The following is a 25,157-nucleotide window of genomic DNA, read 5'->3' on the forward strand; positions in this document are numbered from 1 at the left end:
CAAACCCAAGTCAGTTTGACCCCAAATTCTGCATTCTCTCCACCCAGCTGTACCATTGCTAAGACCAAAGAAAGTATAAAATCACTCTGTGACATGGGCTTCCATTGGTCAGTATTTCCACTACCCAAGCTAATGGCTATAGTTTCTCAAGGTCTCAGGATTGATGGAATATCCAGCATGAGATGGAGGCCCTCCTGCTAATGAATGGGGCAGGACCAAGGATCTTGGACCTCATATGAAGAGCAGTCAGACAAGGCTTGAAGTACAAGGACCACTGCAGGGAGGGGGGAAATGTGTGCAGAGATGGCCTTGAGGAGGAGCAGCTGCCATGGCAACACAAAGATAGCCGCGGGCTCATGTGCTCGGCACCAGTGGAGCTATAAGAAATGCTTAGGGGAGGCATGGAGACGGCATGTCTCGCCTCAGCAAAGCAATCAGAACCGAAAATTGATAACCTTGGGTGGTTTCCCCAAACCTCCTTCAATATTCCTAGGCTGTGAAGACAGGCAGACCTAGTCTTGAATCCTGGCTCTACTGCTAACGAGCTGTGTGGCCACAGATGGATAACTTACACCTTTATGAGTGTTTCCTTTCCAGTAAATGGGGATAATATTATAGACTCTTAAGCCTTGGAGGGTTAAATGAGAGAATGTAAAATGGGCGCCCAAAACAGAAGCAGGTGCATAGGAAATGACACTACGTCACCTCTCCCTCTCCCCACAGATATCATCCAGGCTGACCTCTACTCCCAGGTTTCCTCCTGTGGCCACACCATCACCGCCCACCCAGCCACAAGGGTCAGCTCTTCTCTCTCCCTCTCACGCCTCTCACACCTTGTCATCCAACAGGTAGCCCAGGCCTTAAGGTACAGCACATCCTCCACACAGAGGACATGAGAGATGAAGAACGAGGATTTTGTGCTTTTATAGGGACAAAAGTGCCCAAATCCTGTCCTCCAACCACCCCTACCACCCTGAGAGTTCTCGAAGGAGCTAAACATAAGAAACGATCGCAGACTGGGAATCAAAGTACAAGTCTGTGAAAATCTCATACCCGAAATAGGGCTTTCTGATAAAATTGAGGGTTGTTTTTGTTTTTTGAAGGGGGAAAGTATATACGGCTCAAGGGAGCCATCTGCCCAACAAAGGCCAGGCCTGGCTAGGTCTACAGCAAGAAGCAAAAGAACCTGGAACTTGGGTTCTTGCCCTAAGGTCCAGGAACCACCCATCAGCGAGGACGCCCCGTGAATATCCCGGACTCTGATCAACCACCCGAGGAGGCATCAGAAGGAGGAAGGGCAGAGGCTGAAGCACTGGGGGAGAAGAGAGAAGTGTTCCTCCTGCACACTCAGGCCCTCCTCTCCCTCCATCCACCGCCACTGCCTTCTTCAGAACTCGGCTCTCATCTGGTCAACCGCGACAGCTTCCTAACCGGTCTCCTGTCCCTGGGCTCACCCACCAAGTGACACACACACCCTGATCCTTACATCTCGGCCCGGAACCCCTCAGTGACTCCGAGGTAACTGCAGAGTAAAGCTACCTTAACAAGCAGTCATTCCAGGCTCCCACAGTGGGCTCTCGCTTACCCTTCAGCCTTATCACCCACTCCATTCACACACTCTCCAGGCTGTCCGCCTGCATCCACCCATCCCCTCCAGCTGGAAAAAAATAATGAAATTCCCCCCAATTCTGCCTGGAGACATCATGCTTACCTTGCAAGGCCCAATCCAAACGCCACCTCTTCCACCAAGCCCTCCTTGATTGCTCTGGCTCTCAGCAATCATCCTCCCAAAACACTACCTGCCACTTTTCTCTACAAACTTCTACAGCATTTAGAAGAGTGGGCACTTGATATCCATCACCTCATTCAACTCTCACAACAACCCTACGAAGCAGATGCTCTCACCAATCAGGAGACTGAAGTTCAAAACGCTCAGGCAACTTAAGTGAAGCAAGAGGTGGTGAAGTCAGGGTTTAAAACCAGGTCTATCTGTGTTCCTTTTACTAAACTAGTGGTTTTTCAAACTGAGCTCAAGAAGCCCTAGGATTAGCAATGCTCAAGCCTGGCTGGCTATCCTCATCTAACTGCATGTTCCTGGGCCTTCCTCCAGAAATTGTCTCAGTCGACTTGAGGAAAAGCAGGGAAATTTGTATTTGATTTTTATGCAAGAAGCCACCATCCTAAGGAACCTACAAAGCCCATTTGTTTCTGAACAAAGGGACAACGGAAAAAGTTTGAAAATCCCTCTCGTACACCAGCCCACCACCTTGCTTTAAGGTGAGCACTGCCACAGCAAGCTCTGTATGACGACACCACCTGAGTGGCCTCAATCTCTACCCTAAGGGGCAACTTTCCTTTAAGAGTCACAGGTGCGCTCTGGACCAACAGTGAGCTGAGCACTGCCTTTGCGTACCAGGGCTCTCTTAGAGCAGACTGATAAAAAAAAAAAAAAGTGGATTATTTGAAAAATAAAATATCCCTATAATCTTAGAATCATATTAGAAATGAAAAGCCAGGCTCTCATACCTTCTTCTCCAGTCAGCTAGTCTGTTTTATCTCTGGCCAGATGGAGAATGAGCAGGTTCTCATCTATCAAATTTCCACCTTATCAGGTTTCACTGTGAGAAAGCTTGTCAAAGTGCTCAGTGGTTACCTTTAAATATACAAAGGAAACTTCTCCAAAATCTTAATGAGGGATAGGAACTCAGTGATGTAAGAATTTCCAGAATTAGTACGAGACAGTGGTTCAAGCCACATTCTGTGGAGCCTCATTGCTCCTGGGGCTGTGGCAGAAGCGGGATGTGGTGGGGAGACGGGGGGGTGCCAGGCATCCTACCTCACTTCACTCGGAGCAGCTCCATTTCTATGTTTTCACTCCAGAAGAGTTCATTTAAACAAAGAATTCAAATGCTTAAAAAAATAAATAAACGGAAACCACTGGAGTGAGACAGCCCTTGCCACTGAGAACTAATGTGTGTGGTAGCGGCTGTGAGGACTGCAGAAGTTCTGAGCCAAGAGCTCAATGTTGCTTTCACCAGAAAGTTGGGGAAGAATGGACAAAGGAGTTGAAGCTCAAATTGTGCAGGGGTCAAGGGCCAGCTGGGTCACTTAACAGCTGTCAGGCACCAGGCAAGGAAAGCAGCTCTCTAAAATCCCACCAGAACGATGCAATGGAACAAACCTGCCCTCTCCTCCAGCCCCGCTCACTGTTTCCCCTTGAGCCAGACTCATGCCCAGGCCGTTGCACAGGTCTTCCCTCTACCAGGAATACATGTCCACCTCCCGTCCCTAGGGCAAACAGCTACCTATCCTTCAAGTCTCAGCTCACATCCACCTCCTTGGTGAAGCCTTCCTCCTCTCTCCCTCCCCGTCTTAGCACAGCTGCATCCTCTGTGCTCCCAAAGCATTTGGTCCATCCCTCTATCAGCACCTATCATGCTATATTTTAATTAGCTCTTTGTCTGCATTTCTATTATATTTCTCTACTAGATTCCTTCAGAGACTGTGTCTGATTTGATCCAGTCCTGCACTCCCAGTGCCCAGGACAGAGCCTGGCACAGAAATTAAAAAGAACCAGAGATAAGGGAAAGCCTTTCTGCTTGTGCCGCAGAGAGACACTACAGCAATTCCATACAAAAACTGATGGGAACAGCCTTTTAAAGCAGCCCTACGCATGTGCCACTGAGATACTCCAGAGTCTGTCACTCTAAAAGGGTTCTGACTCCCTTCCTGGAGGGATCAATCAGCTGGAAAGGAACAGACAAGCACTTTCTTCAGAGGAGAGGTGAGTGTGGATCAAGGAAGAAATTTACAGCTCTGTTGACTCAACTGGTAAAAGGGCAGACCACATTTATTAGTCAACAGTGTCCATTAGATTCTAGCGGGCAGTGGTTTGTCATTCAAAGTCCTGAGCCAGCACCTACCACACAATTAAAAGCAGAAAAACAGGAAAGAAGAGAGGGAATCTAATCCACTGAACATCTTCCTCCATGTGCCAGGAACCACAGTAGGCATTTTCTCATGCATTAAATTTTGTTATTCATTTAGTTAATCCTAAAATAGATATAATCAACCCCATTTTAAGGGAGAAAACATTAGTTTAGGGAGGTTAAGTAACTGACTTAGAGGCTTAGAGTTCAGCACCTGCTGAAGCTGAGATGCCAACCCAAGCCCAGCACTGTTTTCCACTATTTCCAAAGATACCTACGGAAATCATTAAGGTTCTAGCTTCCAAGGCGGCAGCATCATCACCATCATTACAACAGCTACTATTCATTGATCACTTATGATGAGCCAGGTATTATGCTAAGAGCTCTACCCTACGTCATACAATCCTTACAATTAATCTCTGTTTTTCTGGCAAGAAATGGATACCAGAGTTTGGAGAGGCAAAGTTACTGGCTCACAGTCCAACAGCTAGCAAGTGACGGAGCCAGAATTCAAATCCAGTTTGACTCCAAAGTCTCTGCATTCAGTCTCTCTTACGAGAAACTGGAATTCGCAAAGACAGAACCTCTTCCAACACAGGCCATCTAAACTGCATATTGTTCCACAAGGACACAGACTCAAAATCTTTACGCCTGATTGAAAGAAAACAAAAGGCAAGGGAGCTTTGACCCTTGGTAAAAATCACACAGCCTCAGGTCTGCAGTCTTAGCCCTGACCAACCAGCCTATAGATGCTGTCTCCAAATGCCGTGTTTTGATTCCAGTTCACCAAAAGATGTTCTCAATGCTGTCACAGCCTCATTTGGAGCTATCTATCAACAGACGCATGTGAGAACCGGGGGGGGGGGGTTCACGCTGAACTACCTTGAAATTAAACCTGCTCCTGTCAAAGCACATGGGATTAGCCTGGTGGGTGATGGGTACAACTTTAATTAGATTTTTGGGCTTTAGCCAGCAAATGCATCCCCACAGAGCTAAGTGGCCCGGTACCGAAGTACACACTTGTCAGAGTAGCGGATGACAGGTCTCGTAACAGATGAGAGCATCATGAGGCAGTCTGGGGAACACGGCTAACCGAGTGTCTAATATACGCTGCTTACAAAGGAGAAGAAAAAGACTGTGACTTCCTCCTCTCCCCTACCCACCCTGAGCAGCATACAGAACGTCTGAACCAGAGAGAGCCAATCTCAAATACTTACCTCTCTCTAGCACCCTTCACCACACACCCACACCCACACCCACACACAAACACACACACTTTAAAAGGAGAGCCTTCAGTCTGTGGAGCCAAACAACGTATCAAAGTCAGAGATGTGAGGGCAAGGATGCAAGACTGGAAGCAGCATTCCTGTTACAGACCACAGAAGCCAGGACACTTCAAACAGCACAGTTAGGACACAGACTTGGGAATACTGGTTTTTCCTGTTTGCTTTTTGTAAAGGCCTCCTGAATCTCCTCGAAGGGATATGAGTCCCTCTGGTGGCAAGGAGGTGTAATACAATAAAGGGGCTCTATCTGTGAGACCCTCGCTTTTTGACCTTTCTTATTGCAAATGAGCCTTCTAGAGTGAAAACTAAAGCATGTGTTCACCAGAGCCTCCCAACAGTGCCTGTGCCATTGCGAGCACTCAATAGATGTCCCTCGAAGACACAAATGAACAAACTGCAAATTACAACACACACTGAGTCAACTGGCACCAGGTCACCGAAATCACAGGCAATTAAAACAAACACGACGAACGGACTCTCGGGCCAAACTTCTCCGTGTCCATGCACGATCAGACACAGCGAATTCACACATCTCTGATCCAAGCTGCATTTCCAGACAGGCACTGTCTCCCTCCAAAATGCTTAAGAGCAGGCACAATGAGACTGCAATAAATGTTTCTGGCATGAGCAAAGGATGGTTTGATCACATCCAAAAGAGAACCAGTTGGCTTACCATCAGAGAGAATTCACAGAATGCTACAAAAACCAGTACTGCTTGATAGGGGACCCCTGCAATGGCTTTGAGCTGGGGCTCATCCACAAACAGGGCTGCAGTATTTCCCACTGATTTGGTAGTTCTTGTCCAAGAAACAAGAATAATGGGAAACAGCTAGACAGAGTCACAGGGACTGAAACCCTTAATACTTACAAGCTCACCCGACTTGGAGGACACTGATCTGGCCCCATGCAAAGCTGCTTTCACTGAATGGGGTATTGTCGAAGACTCTGTATACTACTCAGAGAACTCTTTATAAAACTCACCAGAGGCAATACTTCCCTCAGGCTGGAGTGCCGGCAAAAGCTGTCCTTTTATGTTAACGTGTTCATCTTACAGACGCTGGAGACCTTGTAACTGAATTTCCCTTTTTACTTTCGCTGCCAGGAGCTACAGGCTGAATTTTAAGTACCTCTCTTAAGTGCTGTGCCGGGTATCACAACGTGCATTTCTACTTACTCCCTCTGGTTCCACTGTACTAGTCAAACCCTTATCTTTCCCTAATGTTTTCCTGACTTCCCTTATTTTTTCCTAATGGCTTTATCTTTATTTTTAATCTCATTCCATTTTATGACTTTCCATTAACCTCTGGCAATGTTTCTGAAACATTGAAAGGAATAAGTTACAATTTTTAAAGTCTCAAATAACCAGAATACTTCAAAAGTTGGGTGTTCTTGTTTTGTTTTCCCAAAAACACTATACACTCTCACACCTCTTCACCTTCTGTACAAAACCCTCCTCTCCCGTGTCTATCTATTAACCTTTAACTCAAACTTCAGAACCAGTTCAAAAGTAACGTTCCCCAGGAGCTTTCTCTGATCCTGCAAGCCACTTCCTTCCTCTGGGCTCCCGTGGTCCTCTGTTCACATCTCTGCTATGGAATTGTCCCCATGCCTAGTAGAGGGCCTGCATAACGTGTTCTATGTTGCTGAATGCATGAATGGATTCCTTTCCTTTGCCAGGGCAAACACAGAGGCCACTAAAAGGTCTAGTTTTTTGTTTGTTTGTTTCAATCCAAAAGCAATAGCAGTAGCAGCTGGTGAGTGGGAGGCTCTAGATAATTAAAGAGGCTGGTTAACAGAACAAGCTGAGCCATGCAAGGCCAGTGGGTTTTGCTCTACCTCTGCATTCATCCTAGTACCATAAGGCAAAACCACCTCCCATCGTGTTTCCCTGAATTCTGGACAAGCCAGTGCCCCAAGATCTGGTGTAAAACATTCATATGAGATGGACACAGCCAAATTCTTAGAATATAACCAAAAGTTAAGTAGAGATGCCATTGTGATGCAATATATATGCAAAAATGGCCAAATTCTTGTTAGAAACATCTATACGACTGGATGTAGAAAAGCAGTCATAATGAGATGCTAGGAAGCTGAGTCACAGACATGCTCACCTGAGGTAAGCATTTAGAGTACACAGCTATTGTTTCTGTCTTCCCAGTGCCCTGAAACCAAACAGCACTTTCTCTGGGTAACTGCACATCCCCCTCAAACTTGGTTCTGGAGGAGGCTGCCAATAATGGGACACACACACACACACACACACACACACACACACACACACACTTCTGATAAAGAAGAATGGGCATGTGACCCAAGTCGAGCCTCTCAGTACCTCACCCCCCTGGCCATCCTGACAGGGAACAGCAAGGATAGAGAGTGTGTGAGTCCTCCTTCCCCCTACGTAATAAAGTGGGGAGATGAGATCCCCGCAGGGCTGCCAGTGATGGCCCCAACCACTTGGAACTGGACTAAGTGGATGCAAGAACAAGAGGCCAGCTCTCAGAGAGACAGAGATTCAGTTGCGGCAGTGTTCCAGCCAGCCCTGTCCTTCCCGCAGCTTAGGTACACAAGGCAATAAATTCCCCTTTTTGCCCAAGTTACTTCAAGCTGGGTTTCTGTGACTGGCAAAAGAACTCATACCCATAGGATACTTCACCCAATCCCTCCTCTCACCATCATATGTCCCCCCTTCTCGTCCTTGCCGAATGTTCCTTGCCTCCTTATAAAGAGGTCTACATGTTATATAGGAATACATCTTTTTATCAACAGCAGCCCAAAATTATTTCAGAAGCACCAGGGCGTACATGAATAAGTGAATTATGGAACCAAAAAATACTGTCTGACAATAGAGGGATAGGTAAATAAATTACCACATATCCACTTGATATAATGTTATGTAGTCATTTCAAAAGCTTACCAAGAGTAAGTTATAATGTAAAAACACAATTACATATTATATATATAGGTATATACGTGTGTGTGTGTATATATATCGCCCCAATCCAACTTCTATTGAATGAACATTTTTATGACAGTGGGGGAGGGAGGGGACAAACTATTTTAAACTAAAAAAACTGCTATCTAACAGTGAAGGACATAGAATTGACTATGAAAACCGCACCTCTATAAAAGGACCCTCGGGCCAGTCTTTTCTTTTTTTTTTTTTTTTTGTGAGGAGATCAGCCCTGTGCTAACATCTGCCAATCCTCCTCTCTTTTTGCTGAGGAAGACTGGCCCTGGGCTAACATCCGCCAATCCTCCTCTTTTTTTTGCTGAGGAAGATTGGCCCTGGGCTAACATCCGTGCCCATCTTCCTCCACTTTATATGGAACGCTGCCACAGCATGGCTTGCCAAGTGGTGCATCGGTGCACGCCCGGGATCCGAACCGGCGAACCCCGGGCCACCACAGCAGAGCACGCGCACTTAACCGCTTGCGCCACTGGGCCCCAGCCAGTCTTTTCTTTACCTCATCCCTAAGGGCACACCACTCAAGTCTTACTCTGCTCGTTCCACTCAAGTGTCATCTCCTCCTAGGTTTCCCTGACTCTTCCATCCCACAAGGATCTTTTGCACTGACTATATACACTACATTAATTAGCTATGGACTTTAAACTGCTTTGCATTTTGTCATGTATAACATATTCATCTCCCTGAGAAAAACAAAACTTGCAGAGGCCACGCCTTGTATTTCCATCAACATCTAAACCAGCTACATTTGTTTGGTGTTCAATAACATTGAATAAATATGGGAAACAAGTCTTTTAATAACATGCAATAAACTGGTACACTCCAATATTGCTCGTGGCAGCATAAATTGGGCCAGTCCTTTGGACAAATAATTTGGCAGCATGATTAATTAGTACAAAATATTTGCGCTATCTGACCCAGTAATCTCACTCCTCAGAGTTTATCCTAGGGATCTCAAGAGAAAACATCTTTATGCCCAAAGATGTCATTGTGGCATTTTTTAAACTGCCAAAATGTCCAACAGAGGAAGAAATTATTAAGTAAATTATGTGAAATCTATTCAATGAAGAGTATGCATCATTCACCATGATTACTCTGGAGACTACACAATATGGGAAGATGCCTATGATAGAGTAAGTGACATGGCGAGACACCTGTAATAGAGTAAGTGACATGGGGAGATGCCCACAATAGAGTAAGTGACATGGGGCGACGCCAACGATAGAGTAAGTGACATGAGGAGACACCCACGATAGAGTAAGTGACATGGGGAGACACCCGTGATAGATAACTGAAATGGTGAGATGCCCACAACAGAGTGACATGGGGAGATGCCAATGATAGAATAAGCGTCATGAAGAGACACCCACAATAGAGTAAGTGAGACGGAGAGATGCCCACGATAGAGTAAGTGACATGCGGAAACGCCCACGACAGTGTTAAGTGACATGAAGAGATGCCCACAACAGAGTAAGTGACATGGGGAGACGCCCACAAACGAGTAAGTGACATGAGGAGATGCCCATGATAGAGTGACATGGGGAGACGCCTGTGATAGAGTAAGTGACATGTGGAGACGCCCACAATAGAGTAAGCAACATGGGGAGACACCCGTGACAGAGTAAGTGACATGGGAAGACGCCTGTGATAGAGTAAGTGATATGGGGAGATGCCCATGACAGCATTAAGCGACATGGGGAGACGCCCATGGAGTGACATGCAGAGACACCCGTGATAGAGTAAGTGACATGCGGAGATGCCCACGACACAGTGACATGGGGAGACACCCGTGATAGAGTGACACAGGGAGACGCCCACGATAGAGTAAGTGACATGGGGAGATGCCCATGATAAAGGATCAAATAACACAGATGGTATTTAGCTTCTGATTAGATTGGGGACCCAGTCACACCAGGGCTGAAAAACAGAAAGAGTTACTTTATTAGGGTGGTGGAATTTTAGGTGACATTTTCTTATTTTTCTAAATTTCCATTATTGCTCTCTTAATGTTCATTAAAATTTTTGTTAAAATAAACAAACATTTGTATTTCAATTCTCTCGTCAGCACTAACATTAGGATTTCAAATTCTGGATCCTGGCGTCCCTGCCAACAGCAACCACCAGAGAACCAACCTCTGGTACCTGTGGGCTCTTTTTCGAGCTCTCTACTCTAATGACTCTGCCTGCCCTAGGCTCCCGTGCAGGTAATTTAGTTATCATTGAGTATCAAGACCTGCATGTAAATGATCACTCAGACACTATCCTACCTGACTGCAGCGAGGCTATGGATCTGGATGTGACTCTCAGGACACTGAATCCTTAAGTTTAAATATAGTCATATGTCACTTAACGACAGGGATACAGTCTGAGAAATGCGTCGTCAGGCGATTTTGTTGTTGTACCAACATCACCGAGTGTGCTTACACAAACCTAGATGGCATAGCCTACCACACACCTAGGCTATATGGTACTAATCTCATGGGACCACTATCATACATGCGTTCTGTCATTGACTGAAACATCATTATGCAGCACGTGACTGTAATAGAAATTTTAAAAGATAAGCTATTTTTTGCCTATCAAATTCAGAGAGAATTTTTTAAATGCTAACACCAAATGCTGAATAGAGTGGTCTTAAAAAAGATCACTCTCATACAATCTGGTATAATCTTTCATGAGAACAATTTGAGGATTACCTATAAAACAGCCTTAAAAATATTCAGACTCTTTGACCCAGTAATTATACCTTGATTAGGAAATAATCAGTGGATAAATATTTATGTACAAGGATGTTTGCTGCAGCATTCCTTATAAGGCAAAAAAAAAGAGTAGTGTCCTAAAAGTCCTACAATAAGGGACTAGTTAAATAAATTGTAGCACGTCCAAGTGATGAAATATTATGCTTGCACAAAAAAAAAAAACATGTTTTTGAAGAACATTCATAACATGGCAACACACCAAAGAGAGAACATAGAATAAAAAAAACAGGATACAAAACCTCATTTTCAGCTTGATACCAATAATGTGTATGTGTGTGTGTGAAAGACAGAGAGGGAGAGAGAGAGGGAGGGAGGGAGACAGAGGGAGGGAGAGCGAGAGGGAGAGTATCAAAGGACTGAAACATCAAATAGTTACCACTGGTCATTTCTAGGTGAGCAGATGATGAGTGAAATGTTTTCTTCTTTATATTTTTCGGATTTTCCTAAGTTTTCTGCAATGAACATCTCCCTAAAACCAGAAACAGCTGAAGAGCCCCAGCCTAACCCCACTGCCTGTTCTTTCAGAAGGGAACTGGCGGTGCTCACATGGATGGTGCAGTCTCCTTTGCTCTTCTCTCGATGAGCTGCCTCCAGGTCCTTCTCTAGTCTCTCCTTCTCCTGCTGCAAGTCACTCAGCTCCTGGGTGACCTTCTTAATGTTCCTACGCAGTCTGTGGTTCTCCGTACTCTTCGTGAGGTTTTCTGAGTGCAGCTCAGCCAAGAGGGCTGCCTTTTCTAACAGAGCAGCCTCATAATCTTCAGACCCCTAGAACAGGAGCGAGAAAGGGGAGATAAGCTGATTTGCATGGCTCATTAAACAAAGCAAGAAATTTGTGCTCCTTTTTCACCTTGGGGGGGACAAAGGAAAAGAAAAAGATTAACATACACAATATTCAGGACCCAAAGCACAAATAACATGAAGATTTTGAAATAACTTCAGATGATATTTATGTTATGATGTTGATGTTAAGGGGAGGAAAGTCTACATTGTGTAAAAGAAATATATATAGTTTTAAGACTACAAGGAAAAGCACAGAATGTTAACAGTAACTGCCTTTAGGGGAGTGAGAATATAGTTGATTTTTTTCCTTTACTTGTCTGTTGATTTTTTTCCTTTACTTGTCTGTATTTTCAAATGCTCTAAGGCTAGTGAGCACGTAACTTCTAAAATGTGTTTTAAAAAACGATTTAATTAAGTTATTTTAAAAAGGTAGAATAAAGAGCTTCATTTAAAAGCAGAGATAGATTCAAGCACTGGCCATGTTCATCTACATTAGAATGGCACAATCCCAGAGTCCTCTAGAGAAAAAGATGTGGTCAGCATGGTAGTCCAACGGCCACCTCGAGAGGCTATAAATCCTGCAGAGTCTGAGGGCTAAACGTGTCAAGAACATCTTTATTTCATTAGCATACAGCTTGCTAGAGAAAATACATATGTGACTTCAAGCATATGAAAAAATGTTATAATTCACCAATAATCAAAAAGAGTACATTAAAACAAGTTCTCATTTAACAAGTGAGATGGTTTTAACAAGATTATCCAGTGCTGGCAAGCTTATTGTGAAACGGCACAATTAATATTCACTTTTCAAGAATCGATCAAGCATCTAGAAGCCAGGAAATATGCTGGCAGGAATGTAAATTGATATAACTCCCTATGGACAGATTATACACATCAAGTGTGTGTATATAGTATATACATGTTCACATTCATCCCAATAATTCCATTCCTAGGATTCAATCTCAGGGGACGAATCCAAAATATAGGGGGGAAAAAGTCTTATACAAAGTCATTCATCACAGGATTACTCAGAACAGTAAAAAATAAGACACAGCCTAAATGTGCAAGAATATGAAAATGGATGAGGAAAGTATGGCAAAGCCACACAATGAAATCTTAAAACTATATTTACAAAGAGTTGATAACGTGGGAATACTTCTAAGTCACAATATTATGTGAAAAAATAGAAGACCAAATTATAAATGATCTAAAAAATAAAATCCATGCATAGAAGAAAGCCTGGAGGGAAAATATCAAAACGTTAATAGTGGTTGGGTGATTTTCTGATTTTCTTTTTTTTTTCTTCTTTCTAGTCTTCTGAAAAAAATTTGAAACATATATAATACTTTTAATCAGGAGAAAATATACTTTTTTTTTAAATCTGTACTTTGAATTGGACTGAGGCTCAAAATTAAAAAGTCAAAAGCAAGGGACACTTGAGCTGTCAAGGTCACAACTCACACTGGAATAAAGGGACTGGCCCCAGCTTCTTGGCCTTTCCAAGAAATCCATCTCCACCACCATCAATAGTTAAGTCTTAGTTGTTCAGGGGAGATGGGCTACAACCTAGCTAATCTAGGGGCGGAGGGGCTCTGCTGTTCCTGGGCCACCTACAGCCCAGCCATCTGGTCCCATGTTTCCCCAGCTGCTATTTAGGACACAGCAACAGAGACTGAGGGAGAACTCCATTCAAACTGCAAAGCAGGTTTTACAGAAGCATCTGTTTTAGTTTCCTTTAAAATTAAAATAAACAAAAAGAAGTGAGAAACCTAGGTCGCAGGCCAAAAAAAAAGTATCTGGAGCAGTGCTTATTTCAATAAACTCAAAAAACAAAAGAAGATAAACAATGATTGGGAAAAAGTTCATCTTGAACAATTTCAGTTACCTTTTATTAAGCACTGATTATATATGAGGAGCTAAACCAGGCACTTTTACACACATTATATCTCTATTTCTCATACTAACCCTACAAAGTACACATTACTATCCCTTGTTAAGTAACTGAGGCTCAGCACTGTTAAATGACTAGCCTGTCATCAGACCATAAGTGATTAAATCTGGGATTCAAATGACTCTGGAGCCTGTGTTCCTTCCACAGCACTATACTGCTTTGCCCAATCCAGTGAAGATTTCAATTAAAACCAATAAGCTACCAAGACTTAAAACAAGAAGACTGAATTCAAGGAGGGAAGGCTAGAGATGGAACACCAATTAGAGCTTGTTAAACACAGGACAGCAATGGTTAGTGTTAAAATAATAGTTATGACAAAGTGACGAAAGTTCTGCCAGACTACCACGCAGATGACGATGACAAGGCCTCTTTAAAAATCCGAGCTCAAAGAATTCAAATTCCTACATTCTATTCCCTTCATAAAAATTCTTTCCATGTTAAATTTTCCTCAAACGGCCCTTTGCAAAACTTCTTCGGTGAGTTTTTTACCTTGTTCTGCGCGACACCCTGCTTTTCTGAATTCTAGTTCATGAGTTAAGTGTTTATAAACAGTGGCAAACATTTGGCTCAACTAGACATGGTCAGAAACTGAAGGCCAAATATAATACTAAACAAATCATCCTTCCCCACAGTGTAGAAACAGGATGAGTTTAACAAAGAGAGAGTCAGAGAGCTCAGAGTTCAAAGAGTAGCTCTAGCTGTGTGACTTGGGAGAAGTTAACTTCTCTGAAGTTCAGTCTCCTCATCTGTGAAAGCATGATCTCAATTTCACAGGGTTGTTGTGAAGACTGAATATGATACACAAAGTACCGTTGCGGCAGGTGCAGAATAAATAAATCTAGTTCCCCTTTTCCATCACTTACTCCATTATCTTTCATTCCCAATTGAAAGGTAATATGGAGAGGTTCCTCAAACTGAAAGCTATGTGTACAACACCATCAGCAGAGAATTTGAAAAACAGATCAAAGTAACTACTATACTTTTATGCCAGAAGACTGCACCACCCAATTTAAGGATGAGCGAACATTTATTGAGTTACTACTTGTGCCCCGATACACTTGCTTGCTTAATCCCTGTAAGGATTATGTGCCGTAAGTGTGATTATCCCGATTTTACGAAGCCAAGAAGGCCGGGAGAGCTCAAATGTCTTGCCCAAGATCACGCAGTGAAGAGCAGAGTCAGGACTCAAATCCATGTCCAGCCCATGTTCTTCCCAGTAAAAATACTATGGTACATACGTACAGTGGGCTCAATGCAGCTGTTTAAAAAGACTGTTTAAGAAGCACAGAGAAACACACACACACACACACACACACAAATGAGTACATGTAAAACCGCTGAAATCTGAATAACATCAATGGACACACCAATGTCAACTGATCTGGTTGCGATATTGTACTACAGTTATGCAAGCTATTACATAAAGGGTAAGGGGGATACAGAAATCCACTGCATGTGGATCTACAATTACCTGAAAATAAAAATTTAAATTTAAATTTAAAAAAAAAAAAAAAAGATTTGGGGCCGGCCGCATGGCGTAGTGCTTAACTGCTCGAGCTCCACTGCTAGCATCCTGGGTTCGGATCTCGGGCGTGCACCGACGTACCGCTTATCAGGCCATGCTGTGGCAGCGTCCCATATAAAAAAAGTGGAGGAAGATGGGCACAGATGTTAGCCCAGGGCCAGTCTTCCTCAGCAAAAAAAGAGGACTGGCATGGATGTTAGCTCAGGGCTGATCTCCCTCACGAAAAAAAAAAAAAAAGATTGGATCTATATATACCGCCATGGCAAGAATGTTAGATGGAAAAAAAAAGATTATAGAACAAAATACATATTACGATCTTATTCAATTTTTCAAAGGTTGTATGTATATATGTATAAATATGCATTAAAGAGTCAAGATGTTAATAGTGAACATCTTTAGACGTGAGTTTATTTGTGATTTTTATCAACCTCTTTCCACTATTTTAAGTATTTTATAAATTTCCTACAATGTGCAATTTTACTTTTATAGCCGGGCAGGAAAGGGAAGAGGAATAATGCTATTTCCAATCTGAAAATATATTTTTTAAATGAGTAAAAAAATATATATATTTTAAACGAATACAGTCAGCCCACACTGTAGACCTAGTCACACCTGTGATTAAAATTCACATCTCCACACTGTGGCAACTGCTCCAAGAGTTTGAATATTACTTGCTGTTGCTTCAGTGTCAGGCTCAATGCCAACCCTGTGAGCTTTGGTTATTTTACTCAGGCTGTAATCAGTTCAAATCATATGACATTCCAAAAAGGTCCTAATACATGCCAGAAAATGCATCTTGAAATGTCTGTGCAATATTCAAACTATGTATACCTCATAACGAAATAACCAATATAAGCATACTGTGAGCATTTATTCACACACACAATCAGAGTCGTGGAAAGAACACAGATTTTGGAGTCAGACTTGAGTTCAAGTCCCAGCAACCTGTCAAACCAGGAAATGCGAGCCCCCCATGGGTAAGGATTAAATGAGCACTCTCAGAACAGCCACCGGGCATGCAGAACCTGAGGAATTTCCACAGTTCCTGATCCCTGTACACTTAAGACAAGAAACCCAGCCAACACCATGCATGACAAGACCTCGAAAATCATTCTGAAAGTCTTTCAACTAGGGCTAAGGGTTATGAAATTAATAAATGTACGTAATAAATCTGGGTAACATTTAAATGTATAAGACTACTTTCTTTCCTTCAAGGCCCAACATAACAAGTAAAATATCACAACACTTATAAGGATGTCTGGTCTCTCTGCTTGTCAATTGCCAACATTTTTTTTTTCTCAAGCAATGGGAAATATGGATGGTTTTCCTAAGAATTCAGCTATTAAAGCTTGTTATTTTCTAAGCAACGGAAAAAAAACTCAGTGAAAAGTGTAATCTCAGCTCCATTTCATCAACCACTGTCAAAATGGTGGGGAAAGCAAGTCTGAGATTCCAAAAGCAGAAATTTGTCTATGCTTCTAGTCTGCCATGATTTAAACCAAATTACTTCAATTATTCTTATTGCGAACCAAAGCTCTGCAAAAGATAAGGCATGGGACATGAATCTTAAGAATCAAACAGTCTTAAATTAGATTTAACTTCTAATTTCTACTTTATAGTCAAAAACAACATGGGTAGAGGGGGTAGAAGGGGAGAGCTTTAAGCAGGACGTTTTATGCAGATGATGGAACTTTATTAACTCATTAATTTATTAGTAATAGGTACACACTGTATAGGGAAACTAGAAACATGGGGGGAAAATGTTAAAATAATTAAAAACACAGAACTAAAATTAGCAAGAGAGAAAAAAGATCACGGGGATGAGCAGCAGGAGCGCTTGCAGTATATCACTGGGGAAAACACAGGAGCGGCAGGGCAAAGCACCAAGGCCTGGACCAGAAAGCTGGCAGGGAGCAGGCGGGACTGAAGAAGCCAGGTCGCGGGAGGTGGGGGTGACACGTCCAAACACAGGCTGCGAGTGAGACTGGCTCTGGGGTCAAATCCTAGCTCTATCACTTATGCTTTTGTGACCCTGAGCAAGTTACTTGAATCTCTGAACCAGGATTTCCTCAGCAGTACAAGGATATTAACAGTGCCTACTTGATGGAGCTGTTGTGCCAATTCATTGAGCTAATCCATGGAGAGCACTCAGCACAACACCTGGCCCACAGTAGGTATGCAATAAACGCCAGCTGTTATTATTAGCAATTACTACATCTAAATCCTGGCCCAGCCACTTGCTAGCTGTGTGACAGTGAATAAGTGGCACAGCCTCGCTGAGCTTCAAAAACCCCACGTACAAGGGGATGATAATTACCTTCCCCACAGGGTTGTGAAGATTAAATGAGATAATCCACACATCTTGCACAGACTCCTACGGGCACAGAGTAAACTCAGCACTTCTAAATAGGGTTAGTTGTCGTCATTGTCATTGTCACATTGAGGAGATGGCTAGAGAAGCACCCAAAGCTAGTGGAGAATTTCCTTTAATTAGACTGAGCTAATTCGATTACTAAAGACCACTAGAGTTTTCCTTGGTTCCTTTCAGCTGCGAGGTCCTGACCTCACCAGGAGTAAGGATCAAGGACACAGCCACTTCCACCCAAGTGAACACTTACCTGGAAGTTCTGGGTCTGTGTTTTCTGGAGGGCCTCTCTGGCTTTAGCAAAGGCAGTATTGAGCTTTTCAATCTCAGAGTTAAGTTCTTCAACCTGGGTAAAAGTAAGGAATAGAGTCAAGTGTCCAATTGGGCTCTCCTCTCTGTGCACAGCCCTAATGCTTTTCCTGCTGAACAGTACAGTGCTTATAATCAAGGGCTTTGTAGTCAGAAAAGACCTGAAGTCAGAGAAGTGGTATCTCTAGTTTGGCTGTCTTACCTGGATGACTTCAAGCATGGAACGTAATTGCTTTGAGACTTAATTCCCTCAACTATAAAATGAGGATACCACCACTCACCCAACTATAGCATTGTTGAGTTAAACAAGGTAATGTGCGCTGGTGCTCAAATAATGCCTGGGTCATACAAAGTGTGCCTATTTTTATTATTGCCCGTATAGGTGACCCACCCAACAAGCTAGGCCAGCTAGTCCCAGAATCCCTCATCTTCTAGTGACCTTCTGCTCTACCAGAGTCAGCCATGAACTACCACGGTCACACCCCGGACTCTGCCAGCACCCAGAACTGCTCCACCACTGATGCCACTACATATTGAAGGGCCCCAACTTTAGCTGGGCCCTGACCTCCCAAAACATGATACAAATTATAACTACTATTAACATGAACCAAAACTCTGCTGCATCCGCCACTGGTGATTACTCAAACTCTCGCCCCGCTTCAGCTCCTTCAACACCACAGTTTCCTGTGCCAGACACCTACAGCCTTCACTACTCCTTCTCTCAAGCTTAGCGTCACCCGTCTGCACCATGCCTTCTGTCTCCTTCATGCATTCCTCTTCCTGAACCCGCAATTCTGAAGTCCCCTGTGGTCCTAATCCTCAGCCTTCTTCTTTCCCATTCTACACTCTTCTTAGATACACAGATCAACTCTTAGAATTTTAACTCACACCTGTATAAGAGTGACTCCCAGATCTACATCCTCAGGCCTGAGCTCTCTCCAAGCTTTGGACTTGCATATCTGTCTGCCTCCTGGACATCGCACCTTGCTGGTCCAGGAGCTCCTCAAAGTCAATACTTTCTAAACAGACTCATCACCTCCATCACCACCCCCATCTCACCATCATACTCCATTTTCTACGTTTTTAACTGAGTTGGTGGCACCACACATCCCTAGTCATGCCAGCCAGACACCTACAGCCTTCACTGCTCCTTCTCTCAAGTCCTACATCTAATCATCAAATTTCCCCAGATTTACAATTATTTCTAATTATTTCTAATTTTATTTCTTGAATAAGCCTCACACCTCCATTCCTATTTGCTGTGAGCCTTTGTGAATTAGGTGGCTCTCAGCTTGGCTACTGGCCTCCCTGCCTCCATTCCCTCCCTACTACAATCCACTCTCTGGATATAGCCAGAGACCTCGCTAAAATGCAAATGTGATCATAGCCCCGCTGCTTAAGAGCCACAGCGGCGTGCGACCCAAGCAGCTAAATATGATTAGTTCCACCACCACCGGCTGGCCTCATGCAACCTCCCCAGCTTCTTCTCTTACCTCACTTAAGTTCTGCACTTGATGCTCGGACAACCTCAAACTGCTTTCGGTTCCACAAACACGTATCAGGCGCTTTCCTAACTTAATGCCTCAACCAGTGTTCTCCCCTCTGTATGAAATGGGCTCCCTGTCTCTGCGTCCCTTCCCAACTAACTCCTACTCATCCTTTAAGATTCAGCTCAGACACCTTCTCCTAAAAATACCACTCCCCGGTGCCCACATACGTACCCTACTCTGGATTAGGGCCCCTTCCCTCCACTTCCACAGTCCCCTGCACTTCCCTCAATCACATCACCCTCGCTTTGTCTTTCTTCCCCACTAGACTCGCGAGCAGAGCTGGGTTTTCTTCTCTGTATCTATCCTAGCAGTTACTGAGGCACAACAGATTGCTATACTAATGACAAGACAACAGCATGGAACCATCAGCCACAAACTTGGATCCCAAAAGCAACAACCTGGGTAGCTATCTAACTGTTCACAGTCACGGCCTTGCCACCCAAAACTCCTTTATCTCAATCTTTTCTTTCAAAAGATCAGGGATTGTCCCATATGGCAGCCACTAGACCCCGTGGCTACCGGGCACTTGACATCTGCTCAGCCTGAATTGAGATGTGCCACAAACACATCTGGACTTGAAAGACAAAGTTTAGATTTTAAAAATGTTAAATACCTCATTATTACTATTGTTTTATTGATCACATGTTGAAATGATAATATTTGGGATATATATTATTAAAGTTAATTTCACCTGTCTCTTTTTCCTTCTTCTAATGTGGCTACTAGAAAATTCAAAATTACATATGTAACTCACATTATATTTTTATCGGACAGCACTGGATCAGATACTCCAAAAGAATTTCCAATGGGCTACAGGACCCTTTCCGCACTTCCATACTCATCTCAGCTCTCTCATAAACTTTTCACCTGAAGCTAAGAATTCAGGGTAGGACAGGCCAGTCACAGAAGCTAATAAAGAAAAATTTCACTTCAGGAGTATCAGACATACCTCTTTTTCCTTTGACTTTAATGCCATGGTTAGACCCTGAATGGCTTTATCCCTCTTTAAACTATTTTTCTTTTCTGTAGCAATTTCTCTTTCCTTCTCTCTCAGGTCCTCCTGAAGTGCCTAAATTAGATTAGAAAAAGATTCACTAAGTTGATGCGTTCCAACCAAAATACACTGTAAATATATCTTTAAGAGCATACTCAAATGCAGTTATTCTATCTTATTCCTGTCAACCTGTGATTAATGTTTCCAAGTAGAGCTGAATGCAGTGGCATCAGCTCCAAGCTCCTGTGTTACCGCTCACGGCAACAGGGCTGGGTGAAAGGAAGGGGAGCAGATCAGTTAAGACGATGACAGCTACTCCTATGGGAAGGACTCCAATGCCTTCTGGAATTTGAATACAGTCACATCAGAGTCTTTGAAACCACACCAGGTTATTGGGGGGAAATAACAGATCATTAATTTCGTTCCTTAATGCTACAAAAGCTAGCAGAGAATTTAGTTTGATGGAGACTGAACATACACATTTATAGTCTGAGTTCATTTCTAAAGATAATCACTGCTGCCTCCCTCCTGGGCTGTTGTGAGGATCAGATGAGATAATGGACGGGAAAGCACTTGCTAAGCTGGCAGACGCTACATAAATGCCAGCTGCTGTGGCTGGGGGACCGTGGAGCAATGGCTCTGGAACCACACTGGCAGGTCTGAATCCTTGCTCTACCTCTTCCAAGCTCTGTGATCTTGGGTAAGGGACCTCACCTTTGAGCCTCACATGCCACATCTGCAAGATGGGAAAGCCTGCTTCACAAAGTCATTGCAAAGACTGAGAAACCTTCCCTCAAGTACCTACAGCTTGATTGGCACACAGTAGCAGGCAATGAACGACAGCTACTGTCACACAGAATTATCTATTGCATTCAGAATAAAGCAAGAGGCAAAGGTAAATCTTCAGTAAATTTTTAAAAACTGTATCAACATACCTGGATCCTCTCTTCAAAGCGATTTCTCTCCTTCTGGCGCTCCATTTGTGCAGCCTAAGAAAAGGCATTAATTGGTGCCCAGAAGGGACCCACCACCCAGCAGCTTCCCCAGCACAAACAAAATGAGCACCTCGTTTACTTACTGTTCCCCACTGCTGTGGAACTCATGGAAACAAGTGTCCACTCCTCCTCTCTGTCTCACCCAAAGTGCCACCCGAGTGAAGAAAAATGTAAAGACAAGCCACCCACATTGGTTATCACCAGCCCCAGAGAGAGTAAACCAAGGAGCTGCAGGACAATGAAGAAGGCCTGCTACGTGAGGGCCAGGGCCAGGGCCAGGGAGTATGATGAGGGTTAAAAGGAGGCACAAGAAGCGAGGCTGATTACAACCAAAAACTAACTGGTGAGGCTAAAGAATTCACTGCTATGGTCAGGACAAAAGAGACCCTGCTCCATAAAGAAATCAAGACTTTCCATGAGCATCCAGAACGTCCTGTAATGTGAATGTACCATGTGCAGCAGCCACCCTTGGTCAAACACGAATTGGAAGGTCTCAACTGCACTTCTGGGTCCTGCCCACCCTCTTCACAATAGCTTCCCATGGAGGCCACCTAGCGTGGGGGAGGAGTCCAGGGAGGCTGTGGCGTCTGGGACTAGTAACCCACCTCTTGGAGTCTAGGAAAACATAACAACTCCTCTGAGCCTGTTTCTAAACTCAGTAAGGGGACCGCCATCTCTACCTCCCGAGGTAGCCAGGAGGACTCAACGAGGTGGCACGCTGAAGCCCTTCGCATGCTGCCAGGCCCAATACAAGTTAGTTCCCTTTCCCCCCCGCCTCTGAAGTTCCAGACCAAAGATGGCTTCAAGCCTGCCTCTAATCACAAAGGTAAACGGGTACGTACCACAATTTTATCCTAAGAAAACCCAAAGGATGAAAATAAAGTCCCCAGGCAACAACAAATTAACACATGGCAAAACAGAGGCAGGTGGGTGTGAACTATTTTTTTAACCAACTCTTTATATGAACATAAGGTTGGAAGGAAAAAAAATGCTAGGGCCCCTGACAAAGGAGGTTTCTGCTAACTCCTCAGCTGACAGGGAGCTGATATTTAGAAGTAGACTGTGTGTGAACCATGGGGACTGAATGTGCAGTCCACTTCCCATTGAGGAGTCTGGCCTGCTAATCAAAGTCCTCCTTCATGTCCCGTCGCCTCACCTCAGTTTCTCTCTCCTCTTCTCCCCTCAGAGCACCAGAAAGTCCTTGGGGCTCTCCGGATGACACATGTTTATCAGGAGATGCCATCTGAGATTTCGCCTCTTGAAGGCACTGAATTAAAGCTTCTTTGCTCTTCAAAGACAGCTTCAACTCCTCAATCAGTCTAAAAGAGAATAAAATTTAAATATTAATTCTAAGCTGTTCTCTTAGCTCAGTGGAGCAGGGGGAGGTAAGAAACGGGGCCAGACACCTTCAAAGTAGACATGTCCAATGACTGAACATAAATGGAATCGCATCCTGCAGGTTGGAGATTAAGGGCCAGAATTCGTGTGACATTAACCGTCTGCTCGCCTCCAGCCTGGCCCCGGACGATCCAACCTCTGAGCTGTCAGACTACGGTCTGATGGAGTCACACTCCTTCTCAAAGACTTCCAACGGCCCACCCTCCACAGCAGTGGATTACTAATTTTTTGGCCAAGAAATCCTCTCTCCAAAAGAAATCTGGCACAGAAGCCTAAACAAACATGACCAATAAAGCAGACCTGTTTCGGTGAGCGTGGAAAAACAGAGAACATCCCTCCAAGGCTTCGCAGGGCAAAGTTGAAAACACACTGACTTGCAAGATAATGGCCAAACCCCTCAGCAAGGCATCCAACGCCTAGCTTTTAGGGCCTAGAAGATCAGAGGCCCTGCTGACAGCCTCAGTTTCATCTCTCACAGGAAGCCGTCACCCGCTCCATCGCCACTCAGGAGCCTCGCTTCCGGTTCTCTCCAGAAGCCAAGCTGTTTCGTGCCTCTAGACCGTTGCTCACACTATTCCCTCTACCTAGAATGCTCTTCACAACTGTCCTCCACCTGATAAACACCCAGCATTAGCCAGAGTTAGTTAGGCATTACCTCTCCTCAAGGAATCTTTGCCAACCCACACCCCTAGCAGTCCCCCTCAGGTAGAGCTGAACATCTCCTTCTGCAGGCCGCCAAATTACCCCGTATCAACTGTTCCCTGACCACGGTCAAGTTATTCAACCTGTCTGAGCCTGCATTTCCTCAGCTATAAAATGGGATTACCTTCTTATGTAGATTGAAGATAAGCTCTTTAAAAGGGCCCTACACAGTTCCAGGCATGTGGCAGAACTCAAAAAATGACAGTTGCTATAATTATTACTTTTTTTTTTAACATTCAACCATTAGCATTTTGTCAGAGGATCCTCAGAAGACCTTTCTGTAGCTAAGCCTAGAAAGCAACTTAGCACAGTAGAAAAAGCAAAGGCTTGGAGGTCTGAGAGAGCTTTCCCAGCTCCCAGGTGAAGGCGAAGAGTGAGCTAGAAGTAGTGAGAGCACCTCGCGATGCTGTGGCCTGAATATCTGTGTCCCCCCCAAAATTCATATATGGCAATCCTAACCCCGAAAGGTGACGGGATTAGGAGGTGGGGCCTTTGAGAAGAGAAGAGGTCACGAGGGTGGAACTCTCATGAATGGGAGCAGTACCTTATAAATGAGGCTCCAGAAAGGGCCCTCACCCCTTCCGCCATGTGGGGATACAACGAGAAGTCTGCGACCTGGAAGAGGGCCCCCACCTGACCATGCTGGCACCCTGACCTCAGACTTCCAGCCTCCAGAACTGTAAGAAATTAACTTCTATTGTTTGTAAGCTACCCGATCTGTGGTATTTTGTTACAGCACCCCGAATGGACTAAGACAATCAGAACAATTGAGTATAGAGGGTACCAGGCAGCACCAGTGCAATGCCCCCCAAAACTTGGAAAGAGGAGTAAGATTTCCCTCGAGGGGTTCAACTCTGAAATCATCACATAATCAATTGGAGAGGTAAAAGGTCACCAAACTGTACGCTTAAAATGGATGCATTGTGTTGTACGTAACCTACACTTCAATAAAACTGATTTGTTTTAGCAAGTTCCAGACAGGGATGGAGATGAGTGGGGCAGCCTGTGGGGACTGTGGCCAAGCTGGAGCACCAGGCCCATCTACGGGAGCAGCCTCAACCCAGCAAGACCATGGCCCAGTCCTGCCACATCTTCCAGGTTTTCAAAAGAGGCTGGAAACCCAGACTTTTACGTGAAATTAGACTTTTTTAAATATTAGCAACTAATTCAAACTTTAAAAGCACTGTGTAGGCCAAATAAAACCTATCTGTTGGCCATGTTTGACCTGAAGGGCTCCCCAATGTCACTGCCTGAAAGAGACAGTCTAGCTCTAAGGCCAGACTGAAGGAAATCAAGTAGGTAAAGCATGTACCTTTGAAAAGGGTTGTGAGAGCCCAGAAAGACAACGGCAGTGCCCACGCCAGTGAGGGCCTGCCCAACGGCGGGTCAATCCATGTGACAGATCTGGATCCATCTCACCAAGGCATGACTGGGAACCCCTGTTCCAATTCTGCGCTTAGTAACTCACCTTCTGATCTCAATTTAGCTTCCTCCGCAGGCCTGCCTTCAGGGAGGGAACACACTGATCCTAGCTCCACCACAGAGAGGGCCACACTCCGAGCAAGCAGAAATCCAGAGCTGGCATCTGGCAGCTGCACTGATCTCTGGGAGTGTGGCTGAGACAGGTCTGCCCCGAGAGACAGATG

General features: G+C 44.2%; 1 protein-coding gene across 4 annotated transcripts in view; it reads right to left on the reverse strand.

Annotated features, from left to right (window-relative positions):
• CDK5RAP2 (CDK5 regulatory subunit associated protein 2) overlaps positions 1-25,157 on the reverse strand; it is a 175,253-nt gene that overhangs the window by 107,167 nt on the left and 42,929 nt on the right. For all 4 annotated transcript variants that reach the window (XM_058523896.1, XM_058523895.1, XM_058523892.1 and 1 more), the window contains exons 8-12: positions 22,568-22,730; positions 21,352-21,405; positions 20,372-20,491; positions 17,817-17,909; positions 11,489-11,707 (exon numbers count right to left, since the gene is read on the reverse strand). In XM_058523896.1, coding sequence (XP_058379879.1) covers positions 11,489-11,707; positions 17,817-17,909; positions 20,372-20,491; positions 21,352-21,405; positions 22,568-22,730 — 649 coding nt within the window. The remainder of the gene's footprint in view (positions 1-11,488; positions 11,708-17,816; positions 17,910-20,371; positions 20,492-21,351; positions 21,406-22,567; positions 22,731-25,157) is intronic.

This window comes from Diceros bicornis, chromosome 28, assembly GCF_020826845.1.
Source record: "Diceros bicornis minor isolate mBicDic1 chromosome 28, mDicBic1.mat.cur, whole genome shotgun sequence".
Lineage (NCBI taxonomy): Eukaryota > Metazoa > Chordata > Mammalia > Perissodactyla > Rhinocerotidae > Diceros > Diceros bicornis.